This window comes from Pteropus alecto, unplaced genomic scaffold, assembly GCF_000325575.1.
Source record: "Pteropus alecto unplaced genomic scaffold, ASM32557v1 scaffold186, whole genome shotgun sequence".
Taxonomy (NCBI): domain Eukaryota; kingdom Metazoa; phylum Chordata; class Mammalia; order Chiroptera; family Pteropodidae; genus Pteropus; species Pteropus alecto.
This window is the reverse complement of record NW_006439190.1, coordinates 556,166-580,745: the sequence shown is the minus strand read 5'-3', so window position 1 is coordinate 580,745 and position 24,580 is coordinate 556,166. Positions and strand designations below refer to the sequence as shown.

Sequence of the window (24,580 nt, the reverse complement as noted above, 5' to 3'; positions counted from 1 at the left end):
CTCAGACAAGAACAATTACTGGGGTGTAGTGGACCCAGAGAAGTCCGCCACCTATTACCTAGATAAGACCAGAGACAATAAACAGAACCCGACAACAGGGCACAGAAGGTGGCATCCTGTGGCCTGGCCATGGTCCAGGAGATATGACTGTGTCCAGTCTCTTCATGGACTCCCACTGATCGGTCAACAGAAACAGGAAGGTACCTTTTATCCAGACACCGAGGCCTCGGAGATTCTAGATTCCTGACCAGACCAGGAACAAAGAGCGTGTCCTAAAGGTTGCGTCCTTGACGATTGTACTGACCCATCACAGCATTCAAGGGCCCTGGAACGTCTCAGGTACCCTTTTGATTTGAATCCGTAACAGAGACAGCAACCACTTCGGAGGCCAGTCCGGTCTTAGATCCCAGGGCCACCCCCTGAGATTTCGCTGGGGCCTCCAAATGGTGTTGCCCCCACGGTGAAAGACACACGGACCACCAGAAATCAGTTATAGGAAACACAGTGACAGGAATAACCAGACTCAACCTTAGTGCTTTGATTATAGAGGCAGTTTATTAGCCGGCGGCTGTCCTTCCAAAGGAGCAGTCCCGAAATGCCAAGATACAAGGTTTTTAAGCCCTAAATCCCATTCCTCATTCTGTCTTAAACACAAAGGTCTATTTTTCTCCTATTCACTACCTGTCAACCCACAGATCGGTTGTGCAAGCGGGGGTACAGAAGCAGAAAGCTTATTGTTAGAATGTTATGTTCCCATGGGTGATAGCCTATGTTTTCATGGCTGATAGCCGAGAAGTAATTTTCTAGCCAGCACAGTACCTCCTTTTCATGAAACAAATATTGTATTCCTAGTCCACAATCTGTATGGTTAGAATGGTTGATAATGTTCCCTTTATCACTCTCACAATTTCAAACACAAGGCTTGATTATAGCTCTACAGAAAACTGAGTAAAATGACAAAGAAAACATCCCGTTCTAATTCAGGTCATGAATAAGTGTGAAAAGGCCCAATTGTGCTCGTAAGAATGAAACATCCATTCCTTATTGCTGGCAGTAGAGAACATAGTGACACTGTCATCTAATTACATTTTCTTAATTGGGGGGGACACTTGCAGGGGCAACCGTGATGTGGCCAGCGAAGAAATGTCACTGCCATAAAGTCAGCCAGGACTCCAGACAGAATTTTGATGCAATCATGTGGAAATTGCTTTAGTTAATATAATAGATCCCATCCCCAACTTCATTTAACAGAAAATGCCTGCTATTTGGGACCTACGAAATGCTGCCTGGTGATTTCCCATAAGTATTTAAGCCTCAGATTGGGGGGAGAATATGAGATATACGTGTGTCATAGATATTCTCACAGATGTACATGTATGATTGAGCATACCTAAGGTAAAGGAGAAATAAAATTATGAAGGTTGGCAGCGACATCTCAGAAGTGATGATTTGCAAGAGATTTGATCTAAATTATAATTTCCCAAGTCAATCACAAGAAATTTCCAGAAACACATCCTGCCTTTTTCATGTAGAATGTGCTCACAGGCTGTTTCATGCAAGTCTTTTTGACCCCTGACCTCGAAGCATCCACTATGTATTCATCTTTCAGATTTGAAACCTGAGTGTGGGAGACACACTGGTCATTCACAATGGGCAATAGCAAAGGGATTTGCAGAACTCCAGGGCTAAAAATTGGGTTTACTCACTTAATGTAAGCAGGAAGAAATGGTCTCAGAGAGGATGGGTCACTCACCCATGCTCACACAGCCAGCAGGGGCAAACAGGAGACTGGAACCAATACACTTGATAGTTCCTCAGAGCTGCCCACTTATGACAGGTCAATATGTAACCTTCCCAAGTAGGGAAGCTTGAGTCACCACTGAAGGTAAATTCTTACCTACTGGCTGGGTGACCGATAGAAATACAGCATGCTAGTGGAGGGCTTTCTCCTGAGCCCTCCATGGTATCTGTATTTTATCATCATCTGAACTCTTTTATCCCTTTTAACCCTTATGTGATTCAGAGAAGGGCTGCAGTTGAAGACCCTGTCTCCCCAAACGCACCAGCAGGTCAATCATTTTGCAACAGTGGCCACAATACTCAGAGCTTGGGATCCATCCCATTGTTGACACACCTAGGACTGTGACACCTGCCAGATGCTCCAGGGGTGTCTTTTCTGTGGAAATGACTGAGAAGCTTTGACTGATTCTCTCAATAAACTTCCTTATTTGACTCATTGCCTTCTCAAAATAGGATGGGATGAGGGGAACTGCCATCCAGGTTAAGGAGCCCTGGTCTGGTCCCAGTTCGGCTGCACCAAATGTGTGTTCATCACACACAGCACGAGTCCCAGACACCAGTAGGGCGTGAGGTGTACTCGATGCAGTTCCTGTTCCAGCAGGGAGGCCACCGTCTAGTTTGGACTAAGAGAGTGATGCAAGTCTTGGATAGGGCCTACTCCAGCACTGGCCAGGGGTGAGGGTATCCTAGCAATAACCTGTCCTGACTGCACTAAGTGGCCGTTCTAACCCAATCATGGAACTGGACACTTCAGGCAGTTTTACCTTGTTAAGTTTTCAGAGCATATCGTTTTGATGGATATGGATTGTTTATGGCTGTCCAGCATCCAGCTAGCAGCCACAAGACACTGTCTTATGCTGATTTAATTAGATCTTGCCTTTCCTGGTGGAGAGATAATGCATGCTAGGCTATTTATACACACCCTCCTTGAATGAATTAAAAGGGGAGAAATAAAAGGACTGAAAAAGTTCAGGTCTATCTGTGCTGCCAGACCTCTGAATGGTCCATGCTGGTTTCCCAGCCTTCCTCTCCGTCATGGAAGCAACCCCACAGCCTTCTGGTACATTCTCTTTTCCTTTAAGCTAGCCAGATACAATTATCCAATTATCTAATTATCTAATTAACTGATTACCCAATTAACCAATTAATCAATTAATCAACCAATTATCCAATTATTCAGTTAGAGGGTGTTGGCCCCCAGCTGGTGGGTGGGCAGACCGGCTGGCTGGATAGATCTATCAGAGACTTCTCAAGGGGGAGAGTCATTCAACTGTTGTCATTGAACAAAAAAACAGGATTAAAAGAGAAGGAGAAGAGAGGGCACAGGAAGAATGAACCACAGACAACCTGGAAATAGTGGGTGTTGTTTTCATGTGCAGGAACTTATTAACCAGCAGCTAGCTAGTAAAGATGTTTCTCTGGTCACTCTTCCCTTTAGCAAACTGACTAAGGGTTATCAAAGCAAGCAGTTTCAGTTACATGGGGATGATCTGGAAAACCTTGAAAGTTTAAGTGATAAATGTGACAAGTGGTCTCTGTCCTTCTAGTAGCTCCTCCTTCTTAGATAAGCCAATGTGGGTTCTTTCTAATATATTTTCAACTATTTCCTGAAATAAACAAAATACATATTTTTTTGCCTTACAAGAAATATAAGAATCTCTGAAATGAATTCTGTATTCTTATTTTCTGGTTTGCAGAAAAGTTTACGTTGGTGCTAATCTCAGTAGGCATGATAATATTCACAGAAAATCTGGCAAATGCTGAGGATAAACTGAAATATTTACCTGAGCATGAAGCATGGTAAAGAGACATTAATGTGGAACAATAGTTTAAAACTTCATTGAATTTAACCAATATTTTCTTTTGCATTTAAGTATATTCTCACTCTATACATAATCAGTGGTTGTATTAGTTATTGAACAAAGAGAAGAACCCTTTCCATGGTCTGGGGTGATGGCAATCTGGCCTCAAGGACACAGGATGGTTTCCTTGACTTGCAAAATATTTATCTTCTCTCTATTATACCTTCCCCATCGGGCAGGGCAAGGATGTCTGAGTATCAGCCTCCCCTTCAAGACTCCTGCTGGTCTCTTCTCCCACCTCTTGCATTCCCAATTTTGCATGTTATTCTCCTTCCTATTAGAAGAATTTTCCATCTTCCCCAGACTCCGCCTTCCTGAGGAGCTGGCACTAATCCATCTTGTACTGTCCTCAATATCCAGCAACAATGCTTCTTTCTCAGTTTCTGGATTTGTTAAACCACACTTGTATATACTCCAACCACTGAATAGGAAGTCCATTGTGCTAAACAACGCTCACCAACTCATACACTCATTGATATGGTTTGATAACGGCCGAATGGGAGTCACTAATAGCTCTGTGAATGATACAGAAATTTCTTTATCATTCATGAACATTTGATAGAAACGAGAGTTTCTGAATAAATACAGGTTAAAAAAGAGATTGGGGTAGACAATAAGCCCTATCTGATCAAAAAATTCACTACCTCTTGCTAAGCCTAGGCATATCTGTATTTCTGCCTTTTTTTTTTTGGTTTTGGTTTCTTCATACAGATTATAGTTGCTTAATACAGATTGTAAAATTGGGACAAATCAAAATTATCACAAGAGTACAATATCTTGGCAGCCGCTGGCAGTCTGCTCAAGTAGAGTGTAATTTATATTAGGCTTTTTTTTTTTTTTTTGCATTAAAATAACATTTCAAAAGTAAGGTAATGAGCAGAACCTTCTGTTCTGGCCATAATTCTAATCTAGGAGGAAGGACTATTTGGCAGAGTGGGAGTGATGGAAACTTGGGAAGAATTCTTTGTCATGTCTGAGTGAATTACAGACAAGAAAAAAGAAGCTGGCATTATTTGGCATGTGCCTTAAATCTTTAAAAAATGTATTTCATCATTTCCAAATTAAAAATAATCATGAATTCATGATGGAACTTTATAAAAGAAAGAAGGCTCATAAATAGGAATTTCTGATAATGTATTATTAATTGAGGTTATAGTGGTGGTGGGAATTGGGGGAAAGTTCAAATTATATCCAACCTCACAGGATGTTGTAGACACTTTGGCTTTTATCTTGAGTGAGGCGTGATGCTATTTGGAGGGTTTTGAGCAGAGAACTGACAGTATTTGACTTACAGTTGACAATATTCATGCCAGCTGCTAAGTTAACCTATTAAGTTATTATATCATCTCAGTTGTAAGGCAAGAAACTTTAAACAATACACTTCTATTTTCCACCCAACCTTTTGTGCTATTGTGTCCTAGTTATGTCCTTTTATCTTCCGATTGCTCTCAAGTTTTATCCTTATCATTGTTTTCAGGAATCAGATGTGTCTTAGTGTGGTTTTCTTTATGTTTATCATTCTTGGAGTTTATCGAGCTGGTTAGACCTGCAAGTATATAAGTAAAATCAAATTTAGGGATTTGGGAGCCATTATTTCTTCGAATATATGTTTCTGTCCTTCCTTTCGTCACTGGTATTCCAATTACATGTCCGATAGACTATCTGACATTGTCCTATAGGTCACTGAAGTCATGTTCATTTATTTTCAGTCTTTTATCTCTCCATGCTTCATTTCAGAGAGTTTCTATTGCTATTTATTGCTATATCTCTTAGTTCACTAATCTTTTCTTCTACAGGGTATAATCTGTGATTTTTCCCCCTGTCCAGTGAATTTTTTGTTTTCAGATGTTTTTAACCTCTAGAGATTTCATTTGGTTCTTTAATGTATTTTCCACTTCTTACTATATTATTTTCCTTTAAATGCTTAGATATAATTATAATGTCTGTTTTAATATCCTTTTCTGCCAATTCTATCATTTCTGGATCTGTTTCTATTATTCAATTTTTCTCCTAGTTATGGGTTACATATTTTTTTCTCCCATTTTTTAGCATGTTTAGTAATTCTTAATTGTATACTGGAAATTGTAAATTTTATTTTGATAAGTATCTAGATTTTTTTTTTTTAATATAGGGCATTGTTCTAGTAGCAGTAGCAGGTTATTACATTCAGTTCCTTTTGAGACTTCTTTTAAGATTTATGATGGATCTGGAGCTACCTTAATTTTAGGGATGAGATAGCCCCACATATAAAGTGTGGCTCTTTTGGGGGTTTCTACTGAATGCCTGCCTGCATGATTAAGGGGGTTCTTTACTCTAGCTAATGTGAACTTGCTTAATTCCTAGGACATGTGAGCTCTGGGAACCTTTCGTCTCTTTACTCTCTGATATCTATTGCTCCGCCTCTTGGAGGTGCATCCGGCACATTGTATTATTCAGGGAAGACTCAAGAGGACAGCTATGCAAATTTCTGTAGGTCTTTCTTTAATCCTGTATCTCTCTCTTCTCTTGTACTCTGTTCTTTGACTTCCAGATGCCTGTACTCCAATCTCTGTTTCCTAAACTCGGAGAATTCTGTTCTCCGTGTGGGATCCCCTCCCTGCTCCATGGTCTAGAATGTGCCTCCAAAGAGGAAGTTGAAGTGAATAGTTGGAGTACCATGGGGAAAAATATATAGCATTTTCTGAATGCAAAGAATAATAGGAAGTACATTATCCCATATATACAGTATTTATTACAATTCTTCCACTATCTTAGGATAAGTTTAAACTTAATCTGGATAATAAGTGAACACATGGAAGAAAACTACTAAGGCAAACAGCTTCTCTTTCCCCAGGCATTCAAAAAAAAAAAAAGAAACTGGTGCTTTAAATTTTCCTCGGGCTCTTTGCTCAGCAAGATTAATTTAAAACTATTCCAGCACACTGAGGTGGACAATAAGAGCAACAGACTACCCATGCAATGTAATGGAAAGACGACTTGCCTGGGAATAAAGACGCATGGATTCCAGTCTTGACTGTAACTGTTACTATGTGATTTGGGGCTTTGATTCCCTCATTTGTAAATAAGGTAATGACCAGTGTTCTACCCAATCCCCAGAGATACCTTCAGGATCCGAAGAGCCAGTGTGCATGGAAGTTCTACATAAAGTACAAAGAGTCAGAGAGAAGGGTTATCATTAGTGTGACCAAGATTGTGTCATGCTTGGGAATAATTTAAGGCATCCATAGTGGATGCTCCCAATTAGGAGAGACCAGTCAGATTACAGGTCTTGAACACAGCAGGGGTCAGCAGGCTTGACTCCTTTACTCAGAGAATCTGGGCGGAGTAGTGGATGTGCACCCCAGGGCCAGACTGCAGGAGCCCCTATTTTGTAATGATGGGGTTCCTCAGAAGCCAACCTTCAGGAATCCCCTTATTGAGTGCTATCACCTCTCCATTATTGTAGGGTCACATGTCGTGATTTAATTATTGTTAAGACTCAGCAGGACCCGGCAAGCTTTGCCTTTCCTGGTCAGTGCTCAGGGCCAGTCATGGCTCCCTCCTAGAGCAGCCTGGACTGGCTAGGCTTCAGATCTCTCCCCGTTGTCCCTCTCCCATGGAGGAATGCCATTCATGGGCCATCTATCCAGCCAGCTGGCTCTCTTCTTCTGGACTGTGACAATCAAACATCCATCCCAATTAACTGCTGCCTAATTATCAACCTAATTAAGAGTACCTGCTGGGGAGATCAGCCCCTCTGATTCAGGTGCCTGCTGTACTTGTCACAGTTAATTTGTCCGTGAATAATCAAGTGCTGACTGTGGTTTTGTTTTCACCATGTGTGGTTATCTATAAGTTGGCTTCCACTTGGTCCCCTGGAAATTAGGAGTAGCCTGTGCTGCAGGGTGGTGCAGGGCATACTCCCCAGACTGTGGTGCTCAAAGTATACTATGTATATAGTGTACTATGCCAGAGAGTGAGTGATTATCTTAACTGCCCATGCCTGACATCTTCAGCAAGGGAGCGGGAGAATGCTGCGACTGCTGGCACTTGCCAGCCCCAGCCACTGAGTTGGGAATGCTGCAGCTGCCTGTGCGCTCTGGTTTCAGCAAGGCAGCAGGACAGTGCCATGACCGCTTGTCCTAGCAAGGCAGCAGGAGGGTGCCACATCCAAGCTCATCCACCTGTACTAGCCGGGCAGGTAGAGAATGCAAAAAATGGCATTTGCCAGTACCTCTGTCTCCAGAAAGAGTCTCAACTGTCCTTTGCGCCCCCCCCCACCCCCCGCAGATACCCTAAGATTAGTAAGTGGGTCTCTTTCATATATACTCTAGGTGCTTTTCAAACTTCTCCTTTTGCACTGGATCCCGGGGTGAGGGAGACCGCAGCAAGTTCTTTCAAAAGAGAATCTCAGTTTGTTATAGCCCTTTGGCCCCCTTGGATGTTGTCCCATTAGCTTTCTAAGCCAGATGTTTGGAGGCTCATCTCTCTGGTGGAGAGTTCAAGTGTTGGGGTGCCTGATGTAAGGCACGAACCCCTCGTTCCTCTGGGAGAAGCAGCGAACTGATGAGATCCTCCCTGTTGGGTGCTGCCCCATCTGGGGCAGGATTATTTTTGGTGCGAGAATATCTGCCTCTCCTATTCATCTCCATGTGGTCCTTTTATCTTTTGTTGTGAAGGAGCAGTTCATCTAGTTTTCAGATCATTTTTTCAGAGGGAATCGATCTATACATAGCAATAGATTTGGTGTGTCTGTATGTGGAGGTGAATTCAGGGTCTCCCATGCTGCCATCTTGGACTGCTTCCCCAGATGGTTTTTTAAATCAGGCACAGAGTACAAAAATTAGGTGTAGGAAACATTCCAATCATCTGTGACATAGTGAGCAGGAGATGGTGTGAATTTCTGTAGAAAGTGACCACTAGTCATTCTTCACTCTCAGAGCTTGTTGCCAAAAGCAGAAACCAGCCATCATTAGTGTTAACGTAGTTATTGGCTGAACGGTAAGGAAGCTACTGATAGGTCGAAAGCTCCGTGGCCTCGCTCCCTTGGAACTCCCGGAACCTGCACATGTAGGGCATTATGATGAGTACACACACATACAACTTTCTCTGTATGTCTTCAATACGGGACATCAGTTGTGAAATTCTCAGTCTTTCAGCAGGAAACCTAGTTAAGTTTTTTCCCCACCTTTCTTTGGGAAAAAGGCCCTCTCCCTCAAATCCCGATAATTGCCCTGAAACTGGTGACTCAGGCCATCAGCCCTTTGTAAGCAGAAATGGCTTTGGACCAGACAGGGCCCTTAGAGTCTGAGAGGGGAGGGGACTTTAGGCCAAAGGTCTTTTTATTCTTTAAGAAATATATTAACCAAGCCTGTTTTCCTTTACTCGCTTAATAGGCAAATCAATAATAGAAAATTAATAGATACATAATTCAAGTAACAAGTTTGTATCTTCTTCTTCCTTGTCTAGGGACTGAGACGGCACTTCGGCAGGAAACCCAAGACCTGATCCTAAGGCAGAGGGGGGAAGAACTCAATGAACATCCCTTAGCAGGAAGAAGATAAAGAAGAGACCTCCTGTCCCTCAACATCCATACTATCTCTTAGAAAAGAGATAGACAGGAAAGTTAGGAGATGTGTGTTCAGGCCTAGGCAGTTGAATGCTCTGGGGTAGACAGCTGCTTTCTTCACTGCAGGTGGAGACAGCCCTTCTCAAACACAGCAGCTGCTCTGGGCCTGCAGTAGGTTCCCATTCCTTCAGAACAAAGCATAGGGAGTTATCCTGGCTTAGTCCAGCTATCACTGGAGCAAGTTCCAGCAGGAGTAAAATCATGGTGCAGTCATACGAAGACCAAAGCAAGGGGTCATAGATTTCAAACTAACCACCAGCACCAGCAACATAAAAACCCTTCAGGCTTTAGCAGCCTTTTACTAAGAACTATCTTCTGGGAAGGAAATCTTTCCACTATTTGTTTTTAGAGCTTATGATTAATAAACAAAACATTTTCTGTTTCCACAGTTCTGAGATTTTTGGCAATCTTTCTGTACACTTAGTTTTATTTCCTCTTCTCTACCTGCTCTTCGGCAGAGAAAATCTGATCATGTTCATTCTGGGCCTAATTTTTATACAGATGACAGTATATTATACTGTCATCTTTGTAGCTTTTTTTTTCTTTTTTAAATTATTTTTTCTTTTTCAATTACAGTTGACATTCAATATTATTTCATATTGGTTTCAAGTGTACAGCATATTGGTTAGAAATTTTTATAATTTATGAAGTGATCCCCACGATTAGTCTAGTACCCACCTGGTACCACACAGTTATTACAATGTTATTAACTACATTATTGACTATATTCCCTATGCTGTACATTACATTCCCGTCACTATTTTGTACCTAGCAATTTAGACTTCTTAATCCCTACTCGCTTTTCACCCATTTCCCCCACCCTCTCCATCTGGTCACTGGGAATACCTTAGTGAGCCTGGGGGAAGAAGGGGTAGTGAGCACTAGCAGAGAAAACAGTGCCCCCTGGAGGAAGATGGTGAAATAACTCTGGAAGAAAAACTTAACAACAGGCGGCCTGTGTAAGTAAGTGACTTGAAGATGCCCTCAACTTGTGCAGCTTCTATTCTTTGATGCCCCCAAGTGTAAAGTGGGCACTCCCACTTCTGCTATCCTAGCCGTCGTCTTATACTAGGAAGTGTATATAACGCTGGGAGGGTCAGAGGTCCTCAATACTTTCCTCTCCAAGACCAAGCTTCAATTTATCCAAAACCTGACATAGTCCACATTTGGCTATTTTTAAGACCAGTGAGAGAGATCATAACGGGAATGATGAAATTATAAAACATCAGAAAATTAAAAGTAACCACAAGGTTTCATACAGATATTCTGGGGAGAAGAAAATGGGTTGTCACTTCTTTTTGCTTTCTAAAGCAGATATCCTGAGGTCTCTTAGCAATCCTGGCCTGGGCAGGGTGACCATACCTTTCCATCCCTGGCCCAAAAGTCTGCAGATTTTGGTCATAACTATCTGATATCTGCTGACCAACCGAAGACTAGAGAATACATGGCTGCTATTCTTATTATCCTTTAAGTTTCTAGATAATTTCTCAGTGCAATTGCTTATGGCTAATTTTTTAGCTTTACCCTCTATATAACATGAAGGTTGGTTCTAGTTTTTTTTTTGCCCTTTAGAAACTTCTTTGAAGTCATAAATTGGTTTATCTTTTCCATTAAACAATATCTGTCTACAACCAGCAATTCCAACCTTAGGTATCTACTCAAGAGAAATGAAAACATACATCTACACAGACTTGGATGTAAATGTTCATATAAGCATGATCTATAAGAGCCAAACACTTAAAACAATCCAAATATCCATGAAATGGCGAATAGGTAAATAAAGTGTGATATTTCCGCAGGATTGAATACCCACTGAGTAGTAAATAGGAACTAAATATTGACATATGGAACAATACAGATGAACCTAAAAGACTATGCTAAGTGAAGGAACTCATACTCAAGAGTTTATATATATTGTATGATTCCATTCTTGTGAAATATTTTAAAGGCAAAACTATAGATAAGAAAGATCAGTGGTTGCCTGGGGCTGAGGTAGGCACAAAGACTGACTTCAAATGGGCATGTGAAAATTTTTTTGAGTGATAGATATGTGCTAAAACTAGACTGTGGTAATAAATGCATAATTATATGCATTTGCTTAAAATCATCAAACTGTAGACTTAAAACAGGTACGATTATGGTCTGTAAACTGTATCTCAATTAAGCTGAAAAACAAAAAACCCAAATTGAAAAAGATATATCATCTCTAGCTTCATGAAGATCATATCCTTTAAAAAAGTTATTTTGATCACTGAATTTCATGGTTATTGAACTGACTTACTGACATTAATTCATTTTTGGCATGCTAGTGTAAATCAATCATGCCAAACTCGGGTGGTAAAAGAATGCCATTGTTCAGGGAATATCGGACAGGCTTCTGTCTAAGGGAAAGGGAGTAGCAAAGCATAGTAGATGCTACAAAGCTCCAGAGGAAGCAATAAGACCTAGTAAAAGAAGGACAGGGCCCAGGAAAGGTAGCTAATGCTGGTTTAGCATTCCCATCCATACCTAGGGATGGGGGCTGAGAATAAATCATCAGGTCTGAGGTACTGAATAATGCATGGTCCAGAATCCAGGTCAGGGGCTGAGGAGCAATACATCAGGGGCTCAGCCATAGAGCTGCATGAGGCCTGGCTGGAACAGTGAGAGAGAAATTCTAGGCTTATGTTGATTGTGTAACCTAATGCTGGCAAGAGAGCTTGTTATTGAGATATGAGCACATGCATGTAGGGATGTGGGTCATAATTATGAATTCAGAAAATGTAGCTCCCGTATCGATATATAACCAAAGGGACTGCGAGCCAGATACTTCAAATCCATTGTTGTAGACGGGATGTAGGAGGAAAGCAAAAGGAATATTGTTTTCCTTAGCACCTGGGTTTTCAGTTTTCTGCGATGACCTCAAAGTAGTGGTTATTAAGGGTCATTATCACCCAACCACAAAGCACTACTCTAACCTCGCTGAGGCAGCCAGAAGCAACTTGGCTGGCTCAAGATGAGATTCTCATGTTCTTATTTCCAAGGCTCTGTGACATGACATTAGTTGAGCTGCCAAATGTTCACAGATCATTTTGTATCATGTGGAGAAGTTCTGAAGCATATCTCACATTTAAGTTATTTGAAGAGATGAAAATTATTATCGTTCTTTTACATATGGCACTTTCCTAAGAAAAAAGGCAAAAGATAGCCAATAAGAGCACACATTTAGGAATCAGCTATGGTGTGTATATGTGTGTGTGTGTGTGCATGTATGCATTCCTTTATTTAGTATCCCTGTCAAGCTACAGAATGGGGTGGGCAGGAAGTAGAAAAGTTGCTCATGAATCTTTGCGATGGGGCAGGGCAGAAGCAGCTTCAGGTCATAACTTATTCCCTGGTTGAATGCTGGCAGCTGTGGAGGAGGGGGATCCAATGGCTGCTGCAGCCACACCTGGGTGTGCAGTAGAAGGGCAACCAAAGGGGTCAATGAATGTGCCTGTCGAAAACACTGTACTAAATTTGATGATGCCAAGTGAATTCACCATTTATGGAATAACTACTGTGTTCAGGATCCAGAGCTACAAAAGACGGAAAATGTCCCCGACCTTGAGGGTCACGCAGTCCTGGGTGGAAGTGCGTGGTTTGGGGTGAAGGATAGTAGGACACGTGAAGAGATATAGCCATTTAAAAAATTCTTTCCAATGATAGACAACTGACCTGAGGCTTCTTTGCAGGGTGAACAGAAGTTAGATTTATATAATCCAAAATTCTGTTGGCAGTCACAGCAAGCCCTCAAAGACTTGCAGGAGAATGACAACCTAGTTTATCCACCTTGACATACATGTCAAGGCCGTGGGGAGGTTCTGCTCTTCCTAGAAACCATACTTGCTTAGTTCATCCATATGTGGGAAGAGGGTAAGTTGATTAAAGTTAAAGAATAAGGGTTTTCTTGGTTCTGCTTATCACTAATTGCATTATCTTTATTTGAAGTGGATTTGTTATACACATGTAGTTGGGTGTTGTTTTTTTATCCACTCTGGCAATCTCCGTTTTGTAATTAGTGTATTTTGACCAAAGTTACTACTGACATAATTGGATTACTATCACATCTGTAACTTCTCTATTCATTGAACTGTTTTTTTGCTTTTTCTGATTTTGAACATTTTACATCATTCCGTTTTATCTTTTAATATTAATCACATTTCCTTTATATTGTTTAGCCACATACAACTTATCTAAGTCACCTTCAAATAACGTTATGCTGCTTCACGTGTAGTGCCGTCTACTGTTAAGCCCATCAAAAAAATTCTTAGTTTGTTATATCGTTGTGGATTTCTGGCATTTCCTTTTGATTTTTCTTAGAGTTCCCATCTCCCTGCTTACATTACCCACCTGTCCTTTCATGGGGTCTACTTTGTCCATTAGAGCCCTCAACTTAGTGAAAGATTTTAAATTCCTTGTCTGATAACGCCATTTGTTCATATCTGAGTCTGGTTCTGATGTGCTTTAGTTTTTTCATCTTCTAGCACAGCTTGCAATTTGTTAGAATCCAGACATATGTACCAGGTAATTGGAGCCAAGGTTAAGACATTTAGCGTGAGGACTTACGTTAGTGTGGTAGGGGTTGGGCTGTTTGGTGTTCGCTCTGTGTAACTGTGCCAGAGGCTTCCGGTTCCTCAGGTGTCCTTGCTGCCTCTCCTCTGCTATCTCTGAACTTCCCTAAAAACCCTCCTTAGTCTGCATCATCAGCCCTTTCAGCTGTAACTCACTGCTACATGTGGTAGCAAGGTGTTGGGGAGGAAGTGTCCTGTGATTTTAATGATTAAATCTCAGTCTTCTACTGGGCCTGTGTCTATGGGCTGTGACCTTCACAAAAGTCTTAGCATTTTCCACCCCTGAGGTAAGATAGGAAAGCCTGCGGGGCTGGAACTGGGTGAGTGTCCTCCTCTCCTGTGGGATAAGACTCTGGAAGCCTTTTCCCCTAGATAGTAGAACTCTGTTACAGAGAATGTTCTGGGTGTATTCTCAGTATGGTTGCCTTTCTTGAGAACTCCACCTGCCAAAGCCAGCAGGGGAGTTTTCTTCACTTTTCACCATAAGAAATGGGTGGGGTTCCTGCAGGTAAAACTCATGAAAATCTGGAGAATGCCCTAAGACTGTGGCCTCCAGTTTTTCGCTCTCAGGCCAGCCCGCATTCAGCCTCCAGAAGTTTGTCAAAATTACCATACGTGATCCTACCAGTTTCTGGCTCCAGCACCTTCTACTCTATGTAAGCTGGTATCAGCTGTGAATATTCACCCCTCTCTCCAGATTTCAGGATAGTAATTTGATTTGTAACCTCGGTGCTCTGACGAGCATAAGAACAGCTGTTAATTTTCAGTTTTGTTAACTTTTATCTTGTTGTAAGAATAGGAGTGACAACTTCCAAGCTCTTCACACATTGGACCTAACACCAGAAGTATAGTTGTATAATCTTGAGCAAGTTCACTTTTCTGAATCCATCTCTTCCTTTATGGTATGGAGATCATAAACATTATATGTCTACTTCCTATCATTTACATTACAATGCTTTATAAATAAAGCACTATACTAATATAAGGGGTTATTATCAATTTGTCAACATCCATCACAAATTTTTGGAACTGTCACCATGAAATGTCTATTAAGTCAGGAATTATATTTCTCAGTTTCCTCTGAAATTCTTCTGTGCCTCAAGAATGAACTAGAACACGTGTCCCAATTCCCCAACTGGTCCATAACCTCTGTGCTCTTGACCCTGAGGCTCCTGGACACGATGATGTCATAGAAGGCCAAAACCCCTGCCAGTAAGGAACAGACCACTGGATTAAGTGTGCAAGAAATAATCCAGGTATTATATCACTGAAATCTTGAAATTTGTTATAACAGCTAATGTTATCTTCTCTAATAAAGAAATTGATATCTGAATATTGGAGCTGCAGTGACAGAAACTCAAAATACCTGACAACAGTTTAGTGGTTAGAAACTGGATGGCAAAAAAAAAAAAAAAAAAAAAGATAGCATAGGCTCGAAAGATTGAGACTCATGGTACACTGTGGTGAAATACTGAGCAAAACTACCACCTATGATAACATGGATGACAAAGAGAAAACAGAGGCCAGCTGCCCATCTCCTCCTGGAGACAGAAGGAAAACTGCAGTGGAGGACAAGAGGCTGTGTGATTCTGGGTGGGAGGGTGCTGTGCAGGGTAAGAGGCTACAGTGGGTAAGGGTGGTGGTGGGGAAAGTATGTTTTGGACATACTGTGAAATGTCCAGATGTTCTGGTGATCTCTTGTTGTTTGGCAAAAATTGTTAGGAAAATGACCCAAATGCCACAGAAAAATGACCTAAATCTAAAATCCAGAGGGCTACATGGTAGAGGAGGTACCCTGGTGTCCAACCTTTACTTCTGAAAGAAAACAGTATTTTTTAAAATTAAGACTAACCTTAAGGCCTCCAATTGACATACATTATTCACACTGTTACAGTTCAAATTGGAAAGAGGTAATCAGCTCATTGGGCGTGAAATGATTTTAACAAGACTTTGCTAAAACTTTATAGAAAAATAACTCATGTTACATCCTCTGCACCAGTTGAGGATGAAAGGCTAGCACATGGACTGCCCTTCATCAGTCGTGGTTAGTCACACTTGGGCCTTACTATCCCCGCTTCCATGGTCTTGTCACTAGCAGCCATCAGAGCAGGCCTGCACTGCCCAGCACTATTGCCAGACCTCAGGGACCATGCGTGGCCACAGAAAACCTTCCCTAGAACTGCAGTGCATGTCAGGTTTGGCACATATTTTTATTTTACTTTCACATTTACAGACTCAGGCAGTCTTTCTGAGAAAGGGAAGGCTGAAGCTGCCTGGAAGGAAAGCTGGGCCCATGAGCACTGTGTTGAGTTGGGCACTTGGGTCTTTTCACAGGGAAACTGTCCGGTATCCCAAGGACCCTCGCTGTCAGATGGCATGTGACATGGTGGCCATGGCTTGCTCCTCAGTGCCTGGGAGATGTGTTATTGGAGGCTGCCTGGGCCCAGGATTTTATTGCTGGTGAACCTCATTATCCAACTTGGAGTCCAGGATGATGGCATTATCAGAAACAGGTCCAGTGGTGAGCACTTTGCTGAGATGAAAAAATAAAACATGTAAACTGCACTGACTCTGCAACGTTGGCATATTGCCCGTGCTGGCCTTCACAGGTAAGAAGCCCCTGTCGCTATCCAGACGGGACAAAGACAAGAGAAAACAATAATCAGGATGGACATACCTAAATCTACAGCTGCCTGAGCTCCAGAACCCAGCCAGCTCTTCCTTTTCCATGCCATGTTCCCTTTAAGGTCCCCAAAATGTTCTCAGGTCGAAAGAATCTATACTGCCCTCACTTTCCAAAATGGTATCTCTTGGGCTGAATAAGATAATCACTCAGCAGGCAGACATTCAGAAACAGGGACTAGCAGTATATAGGCGTATACTCTGGAAAGATGGACTGCCAAAAAGTGCCCTTGGCTCACCCCTGAATTTCACAGGAAGAAGACAGCTGTGGAAAGAATGGTTTGCCTGTGAATATAGCAGCGCCAGGATGAAAGCCAGAGATGTAATTTTATTACTCAGATGTGGTCCTGCATTAGCCCCTGTGATTTCTGTAGGCCATCAGCTTCTCGTGTCTCTTGATGGGTCGGAGTGCCATCCCTGCAGTCTCCCAGTGACAGGCAGGACCATCCTATCACCAGGGAAGCTGCGACTGCACCTGCCTCCTTGACAGCTGAAGGAAACGACTCCTAACGCCATATAATTTTTCCTCCAAGTCTGTTAGACAGCAAATATTTAGTTATTTCCCCTTCTAAGGAGAGAAAAGACCTAATGGCATTGGTAGCGGGGGGTGAGGCCCTCAGTGCACCAGATGTTCAAACTAAGCCATAATGGTCAGGGTGCAGCTTCACCAGCTGAGGCACACGCGGGTCCGTGGGAGACTCAAGAGTCTTCAAAGGAGCGTGATGGAGGAAGCGTCATTTCTGTGCTCAGATCTCCACCTGCTTAGACTCTGGTCTAACAAAGACACCTGTATTCATAGTCCTACACATTAGTTTAGCAAGAAATCTGGCTTCTGATACCCAAAGAGCTTAAAGTCCCCTTCGAAACGGGCATACAGACGCCGGATGTCTCGTTTGCTGACACCCAGAAAGTAGAGCTCCACCTTGGTTTTATTATACATGGTGATGCCCGGCGGGATGGTGGGATACGACACCAGGTGGTCTATGCCAGCCTCCTTTAAGATGTATGGGGCGTCGTCCTCTAGGGTCTCGTGGTGACCAATCACACTGTACGTTATCTCGCAGGGCGCACACAATTCTACATACGTCACCCAGTGAATGATGTGGTCGCCAAACTGAAGGTCTAGCCATCTGTGGTTTGGGTCCCCAAGGTAGCGCACAAAATCTTCAAACTGGATGCCCCTGGTCTCTGTCCGGTTCCGCCTGTATTTCCTGATGATGCCAGGGGCAATCTCATGCCTGTACCAAGGTTCGAAGCGAGGGTTGTGAACAAATTTATCCTTAAAAGCAGAAATCAGTCTTTCGAAGGGATCCCTCACGATAAAAAACTTGAAGTATGTTTTCAAGCTAAGGAAAAAAAAGAAGACAAACAGGAGGTTAAGCCAATGCTGTTGGTGGTGACGGTTAGGAGGGTGGGAGGAGTGGAGAGTAACAGCTGGAGCAACAGCATGAGGGTTCCCTTTTCTTGAACCCTCACCCAGGCCAAGCCCTGACACGAGTACACCACAGGCATCTCTTATATAATCCACTCGACCACCACTGAAAGCCGATCCTGTTATTAACTCATTTTACAGGTGAGGGATGGAGGTTCAGAAACTTTAACTGTCCAAGGCCAGAGGACTCATCCTTGGGGGCCACTTTGAAAACATCTATTTAGCCTGTTTTGTTTTACTTGAATATTTCAAAATTTCAAAAACACTGAAAAGTTTTGTTCCTGGGAAGAAAATCATTAAGTGCAAGAACTCTGAATGAGTTAGGAACAGCTGAGGCCAGAAAAAGTTACTTTAAGGGTATATCTTTAAAAATTCAATTGAAAATTACCAAGAGAAGGAAAAATACGGAGCAGGGGTAGAGAAAATGAAGAGCAAGGTTCCAGGCTCCAGCTAGCAGAGAAAGCTGCCAGTAGCAGCAGTGGTGGTGCAATGGTACTGGTGAAGGGCCTATAGCAGTGATGATGACAACAGGAAAATGAGAACACAGTTGTCATTACGGTGTGCTTCTTCTGCACCAGAACAGCTCTCAGTGCTCTGCTCTCACAAATCCCCAGAAAGCGAGTGCTTAGCGGGTGACAGGGCAGCCCTGACCAGGAGGGTATCTGACCTGGCACTCAAGAGCTGTTTTGTACAGGTTGGGAAGACAGCGTAACCAGGGCCAGAAGCAATGAAAAGAAGGCGAAGAATAAGAAGTCAAAGTACCGCTGGTCCCTGACATTCTTATTCCTTTTGAACCTTGTTCTACGGGGCCATTTCATATCTAGTAAAAAGATCTTTTCGATTTATCAGCTAAGTAATTTTTTGAATGCCATTGTTCACCCTTGCTGTGATTGCTGGGGTCTGTCTCTTGCTGTCTGTGCTAGGTCCCATCCCCGCCATCACTCCTGGGCAGCTACTGTGGAAGTAGGCATAATGACTTTGGGAAAATTGAAAAACTAAGTGGGGTTTCCCTGCCACCTAAATCCCTTTCTCATGAGAGAATGATCATAATCAGTAAGGAGTCCATAAAATACAACCAAAGCAGAACAAAATCAACCACTCATTTCTATTAAGAAAATGATCAAACCTTCATTTTAAAGGACTGCGTGAAAACAAACAATCCAATTAAAAAATAGGCAGAAGATCTAAACAGATACTTCTCCAAAGTGGAAATAGAGATGGCCAATAGACATATGAAAAAATGCTCAAGGTCACTAATCATCAGAGAAATGCAAACTAAAACCACAATGAGATATCACCTGACACCTGTCAGAATGGCTACCATCAATAAGTCAAAGAACAAGTATTGGCGAGGATGTAGAGAAAAGGGAACCCTCATACGTTGTTGGTGGGATTGCAAACTGGTACAGCCACTATGGAAAACAGTCTGAAGGTTTCTCAAAAAATTAAAAATAGATATATCTTTTGACCCAGCAATTGCACTTCTGGGTATTCAACTAAAGAAAACCAAAACAATAATTCGTAAAGACCTATGCACCCCAATATTCATGGCAGCACAACTTACACTAGCCAAGATATGGAAGCAACCTAAATGCCCATCAACGGACGATTGGATTGGTTCGTATATACAATGGAATATTAGTCAACCATTAAAAAAAATGAAATCCTACCATTTGCAATGACATAGACGGACCTAGAGGTTATCATGCTGAGTGAAATAAGTCAGAGAAAGATAAATACCATACAATTTCACTTAGATGCGCAATCTAAGGAACAAAAAGAACAAACTAATCAAAAACAGACTCACAAATATAGAGGACAATTTGGTGACGGATAGAGGGGGCTGGGAGAATGGGGTGAAGGGTTAAAGATATACAAATTAGTAGTTGATATATGGTCACAGGGATGGGGAGCACAGCATAGGGAATGCAGTTAGCATTAATATATTGGCTAGGTAGAAAACCAGAGGAGAGAAGAAGCAATTAGGGGGATCATTTTACCAACTATATAAATGTCTAACCAATGTACTGTATACTTGAAACTAATTTAAAAAAATAAAAGACTGCATGCAAGTGAGGGTAGAGAGATGTTTTGAAACTGTCATCAAGATTTTTGAATTTAAATGCACTAAACACTGGGCACATGCTCAGCTGTCTCTAACCAACACAAACCAACAGCCCCCAGGAGTCCTTGGAGCATTTGGGGATACACGGCAAATATAGAAGGAGCATCAGGTTTTATCAAAATCCCCTTCCCTGTGGGAACCAGGCCCTACCGCTTCTGAATTTCTGCATCACTAAAGGAGGAAAGACGAGGGAGGCCGTTCTTCTCATGGTCGTGAACCACATTTTCAGGGATCTCTTCGATGGAAGGAAAGGCTCCTGGGAAGTAAACAAAAGAGAAGGTGAGTTGGCCATCTCAGTGCCACTCTTAAAGAAGATGCCCATCTCTTAACATGAGCTCTTGTTCCCCACAAGCCATCCCCAAAATCTGGGGATTTTGAATTCCAACTGCATCTGCTGGCAGGATGAGAAAGTAAAGAAAGTAATCCACAGGTTATCTAGAGGAAACAGACGAGTTAGGAGGAAGAGAGAGAGGCAGCACGGGGTGGAAATAAGGACAATACCTACCCGTGGCAACACACCCAAACTGGGTTAAATCTGCCCTGAAAGAAAGATTACTGAATGCAAACAGTATGCCCAAAACCAACAGCACTTATTCTCCTATTAAACTAGGGGAGATGGGTAACCTCACAGCAACCTAGACTGGCAAGTGGCAGAGATGTGCTGGAACAATCTGACTAATGTCGTGAGATTGATGTGACACATTTGAAGCAGGGGTCAAAGAGGACAAGGAGTGACTAAGGAGAAGGCAGAGTAGGATCAAGAGCTACAGTGTGTCAAGCCAGGCTGATTAATGGAACCTGGGGGGGAGGTCTCATCCTTGGATTGATGGGTTGGGCAGGTTTTTTCTCTTCTCAACTTAGACAAGTGGAAATAAAGTGTCATCATCAGAGGTTTTAGCCAAGTGTCTGTAAACCTTCATATCCATCTCTGTTAATGCTATTGTCACACCTGGAGTCTAGTTGGAAGAATCTCTGTTGGGCCACCTAGGCAATGGCCACAGCCTTGTCTGTTTCATTCATTCCTCCCCCAAATATTTAAGCACCAGTCCATAAGTGCTGAGGATGGCTGTAGAATGAACCAGCTCTGTGGCTTTGCTCCTGGACCTGCTCAGGTGTGTCTAGGGATGATGGAAGACAGCCACAAGGACTGCCCATTTTTCTATTACATCACCTGACAAACCTGCTTTTTTTGTCCTGCTCTTGTGAGTGTTCACTTAGCCTTTAAAGTCTAATGCTTCATACTGTGGTGCCAGATTTGTACTTTCACATAACGGTTGTTTTAAATTTGATTTGTAACCTCATTCTACGATGTCTCAACATGCTGTCAGATTACTCAAGAAGCATATCAGAAAATGAAGCCAGTATCTTTTTTCTCCCCCAACCAACCAGTGAAAAGGCCAAATGACAGCAAACTCTGACCAGCGACTCTGACAACAGGAGCAGCAGTGGGGGCTGAAGGACAAAGACCCAGGGCCACCTTCCATGGTTCTCCCAGGTCTGATTCATGACCCAGGAGTCACACTGCTGTCAACTGGAATTCTGTTTCTTTGAAAACTGAATTCAACAAGGCCCATAGCTATCTTGGACCAGTTCAGAGTAAGTGGAGTTTAAACTAATAAACACATTTTCCGAAAACAGTGGTGAGTAGTCAAAACATGTACTGTATGAGGCCACTTTTCAGTGATCTAATATGTTCCTGAGAAAACATCAGATTTCCTGAAGCAAGTCAGTTAAGTCCTCTGACTATGGATGCTCAGTGTAAAACGGGGACTGTTTCTATCTACTCAAGTGGCACAGAACATATTGTCCATGGGTGAAGAGGCCCCCACACCCACTGGCAGGGTTCCCATCCCAGGCACGGGGTGTGAGCCCTTCTCACTACAGGAAAAGCGGTCGTGAGGCAGCTTCCTGGTGCTCAGTGTGTGTGCAGCCTTGACTTCTGAGGACAGAGCCAATAACCAGTGAGGATTACTGCAGTGACTCTGAAGAGAAGAGGGATCTGCTGAGTGGGCAGGTTGCCTGAGATGGGGGCTCTGCTATGGAAAGAGAAGATATGGTGACCTCAGGGGTAGCCTTTGAAAACATCAGTATCTAAAGTAACACCACCAACTTCTAAAGTAGGACACTTTAGAAGGAAAAACAAAGAACTTTCTATAAGGTCACCAGCATTCTCAGGAGACAGCCCTTCCTATAGCCCCTCCCTCATCCAGGCCATAGCGACATTCCCGGAGCAAACCTTGACAGCCATGACAACAGGTACACACTGGCCGAGGCACGTACCATTTAACACGATCAGCACTTTCTTCCACTGGGTGTTGCCCACTTTGGGAGTCTGGCAGAAAAGGATCTTGTGCTTGTCACAGACAAATATGCGGTCGAGGACAAACTTGGACACTGCGGTGTGTGAGAGGTTCCTCAGGGCCTCTTCCCGGCAGACGTTTCGGATGAGCTCCAGGCGCTCCATATAGACCAGGGGCTGGGCTAGCCGGCTATCCAAAAGCATCTTCCCAGTAGGCTGCAGGTAACAGGGCGGCAAAAGGGGCACAGGGCTTCATTAGTAGAAAACAGGATGTCCCCTGGAGGCCCTCTTTGCCCTCCTGGTGGACACTCATGCAGAGTGCTGCCCTCATAGACACCGCAGAGCTCTGTGGGCCTGCTTCGCCCTCAGGGGCCTGGCATGCAGGATCCTTGGATAAACTGGACCACAGCTCAACCAGAAACAGCGACTGCTCTTGTTCTTTCATCTTCGACTTGCACAAACCGAGGAGCGGGTGTGTGGGCTGTCTTCCTGTCACTCCGCTGATGGCATTATGACACATAATTTCCTGGAAACGGCAGGATACTTTTCACTCAGGGATTTTAGTGAAGGCCAGTTTCTGTCCCCTTCATTCTTCCTAGCATTTCCCTCCATGTGATTCTGAGTATGCGTATGTGGACTGTCTCTAAGGACAGCTGTTCACACACGGTGAGTGTTTTGAAGATATTGTGGTATAAGAGAATAACTGATTTACTAACAAAACAATAACAAAATTCAACCTTGGGTCATTTGGTATGTTTTAAAAATGCACTCCTCTCCTCAGTGACAAGCACGTGATGGTACCTCTCCGTAGTACTAGGTAAGGGCAGGGGAAGGGTTTTGTTTGGCAGTCATGTCAGCCATACAGAAGTCCGCCCCTGTGAGCAAGTGCTGGAGCATGCCAGCACTGGCTGTTCTCCAAGGAGTCATCAAACCCGGTGAGAAGACCTACCACATGAACTGTGGAGTGAAGGCTTGGCTCTGATGCCAGAAAGCCCCGTCCACCAGGCCAGTGGGCTAAAACCAAGCAAGGGCAAGTGTGCTGGCCGCCTCCATGAGCCCCAAGACCACAGGGAGAGCTGGGAGCACAGCCTCAGGCTGGATTTCTGAGCTTGGGGTCCAGGCTGCATGAGGGAAGGGATGCATTCCTTTTATTAAGATGTCTCCAGTTTCGAAGTGTGGTTTGATCATCTGAGTTACCTGAAATAGGTCTTTGAACACCTTTTTTCCTCTCGAAAACAACAGTGTAGTTGGTGTCACTTCTAACTCACATGTAGCTAAGACAGGTCCTATGTTGCCTTCACACGGAATACAATTCGAGTGAAAATAAATTGAGTCACAGCTTTCCCCACAAAATTCTTGAGCAGGGACTTCATTTGTATGTTGAATACTGTGGAGGGAAGTCTACACTCAATTGTCATTTCTTAGTAGGCAACTCATTTTTAATTCCTAGGGGGCTTGTAGTATTTTTTCCTATGATTCTAGCACTTGCAATGTTTTGCCAAGATATATCAGTGTGGGTCTCTTCACTGACTTTGCATGGAATACAGCGAGCCCTTTCTGTCTATATCCTTGGCTCAGGAAATGCCTTTGCTCATGACATTTGGGTGGGGGTGGGGCTCAGTTAAAAAGGAAGGAGAAGTCTTGTTAAGTTGGGAAGCCAGTATGAAAGGTACTCCAGCATTCGCCCACAGGGACTAAAATCTGGTACAATGGGCTGCCAACCAAAATCCCACCCTTCTTAACTTGAGTTACAGAGAAACAGAACTGTGTGCTTATCCTGATGAATAGAGTCATAAAGAACATATATAACACCTCAGTGAATGGTTTTTAAAAAAGAAATATACAAAAGTTGACGTTTTTCTTTTGACTTTTTAAATATAAAAAGTAACATAAAAGCATATTTGACTTTTTAAATAAAAAATTGATTTAAAAATACTGGCTGGGGGAGGTGCACCTATGAAGACTTCTGGGAAGTTCTAGAAAACACTTCAACATCCTCTGTGAATCGTTTTTACCGCATTTGGGTATTTTCTGCAGCAAAAGGCAGCTCTGCAAAGACAGCAGAGCATTTTTCTCTCTACTTTCAGTCCCATCTTCCACTAGGTAGAAGCCACAAGCCTCTACCAGAGCCCCTCCAGACTTCCCTGCAAGACTGGCCTGTCCTTTTCTTATCCACAGGC

The 24,580-nt window shown here is 42.9% G+C and overlaps 1 protein-coding gene across 15 annotated transcripts in view; it reads right to left on the bottom strand.

The window, feature by feature from the left end:
- Positions 1–16,053: 16,053 nt before the first annotated feature.
- Positions 16,054–24,580, bottom strand: part of CHST10 (carbohydrate sulfotransferase 10) — a 26,833-nt gene continuing 18,306 nt past the window's right edge. For 12 of the 15 annotated variants that reach the window (XM_025049811.1, XM_025049816.1, XM_025049815.1 and 9 more), the window contains 4 exons: positions 22,738–22,926; positions 22,382–22,616; positions 20,252–20,357; positions 16,054–17,890 (listed from right to left, as the gene is read on the bottom strand). In XM_025049811.1, the coding sequence (XP_024905579.1) occupies positions 17,353–17,890; positions 20,252–20,357; positions 22,382–22,616; positions 22,738–22,926 (1,068 nt within the window). In that variant the 3' untranslated portion in view covers positions 16,054–17,352. The remainder of the gene's footprint in view (positions 17,891–20,251; positions 20,358–22,381; positions 22,617–22,737; positions 22,927–24,580) is intronic. The other 3 variants (XR_003047547.1, XM_025049819.1, XM_025049818.1) reach the window with 3 other exon arrangements.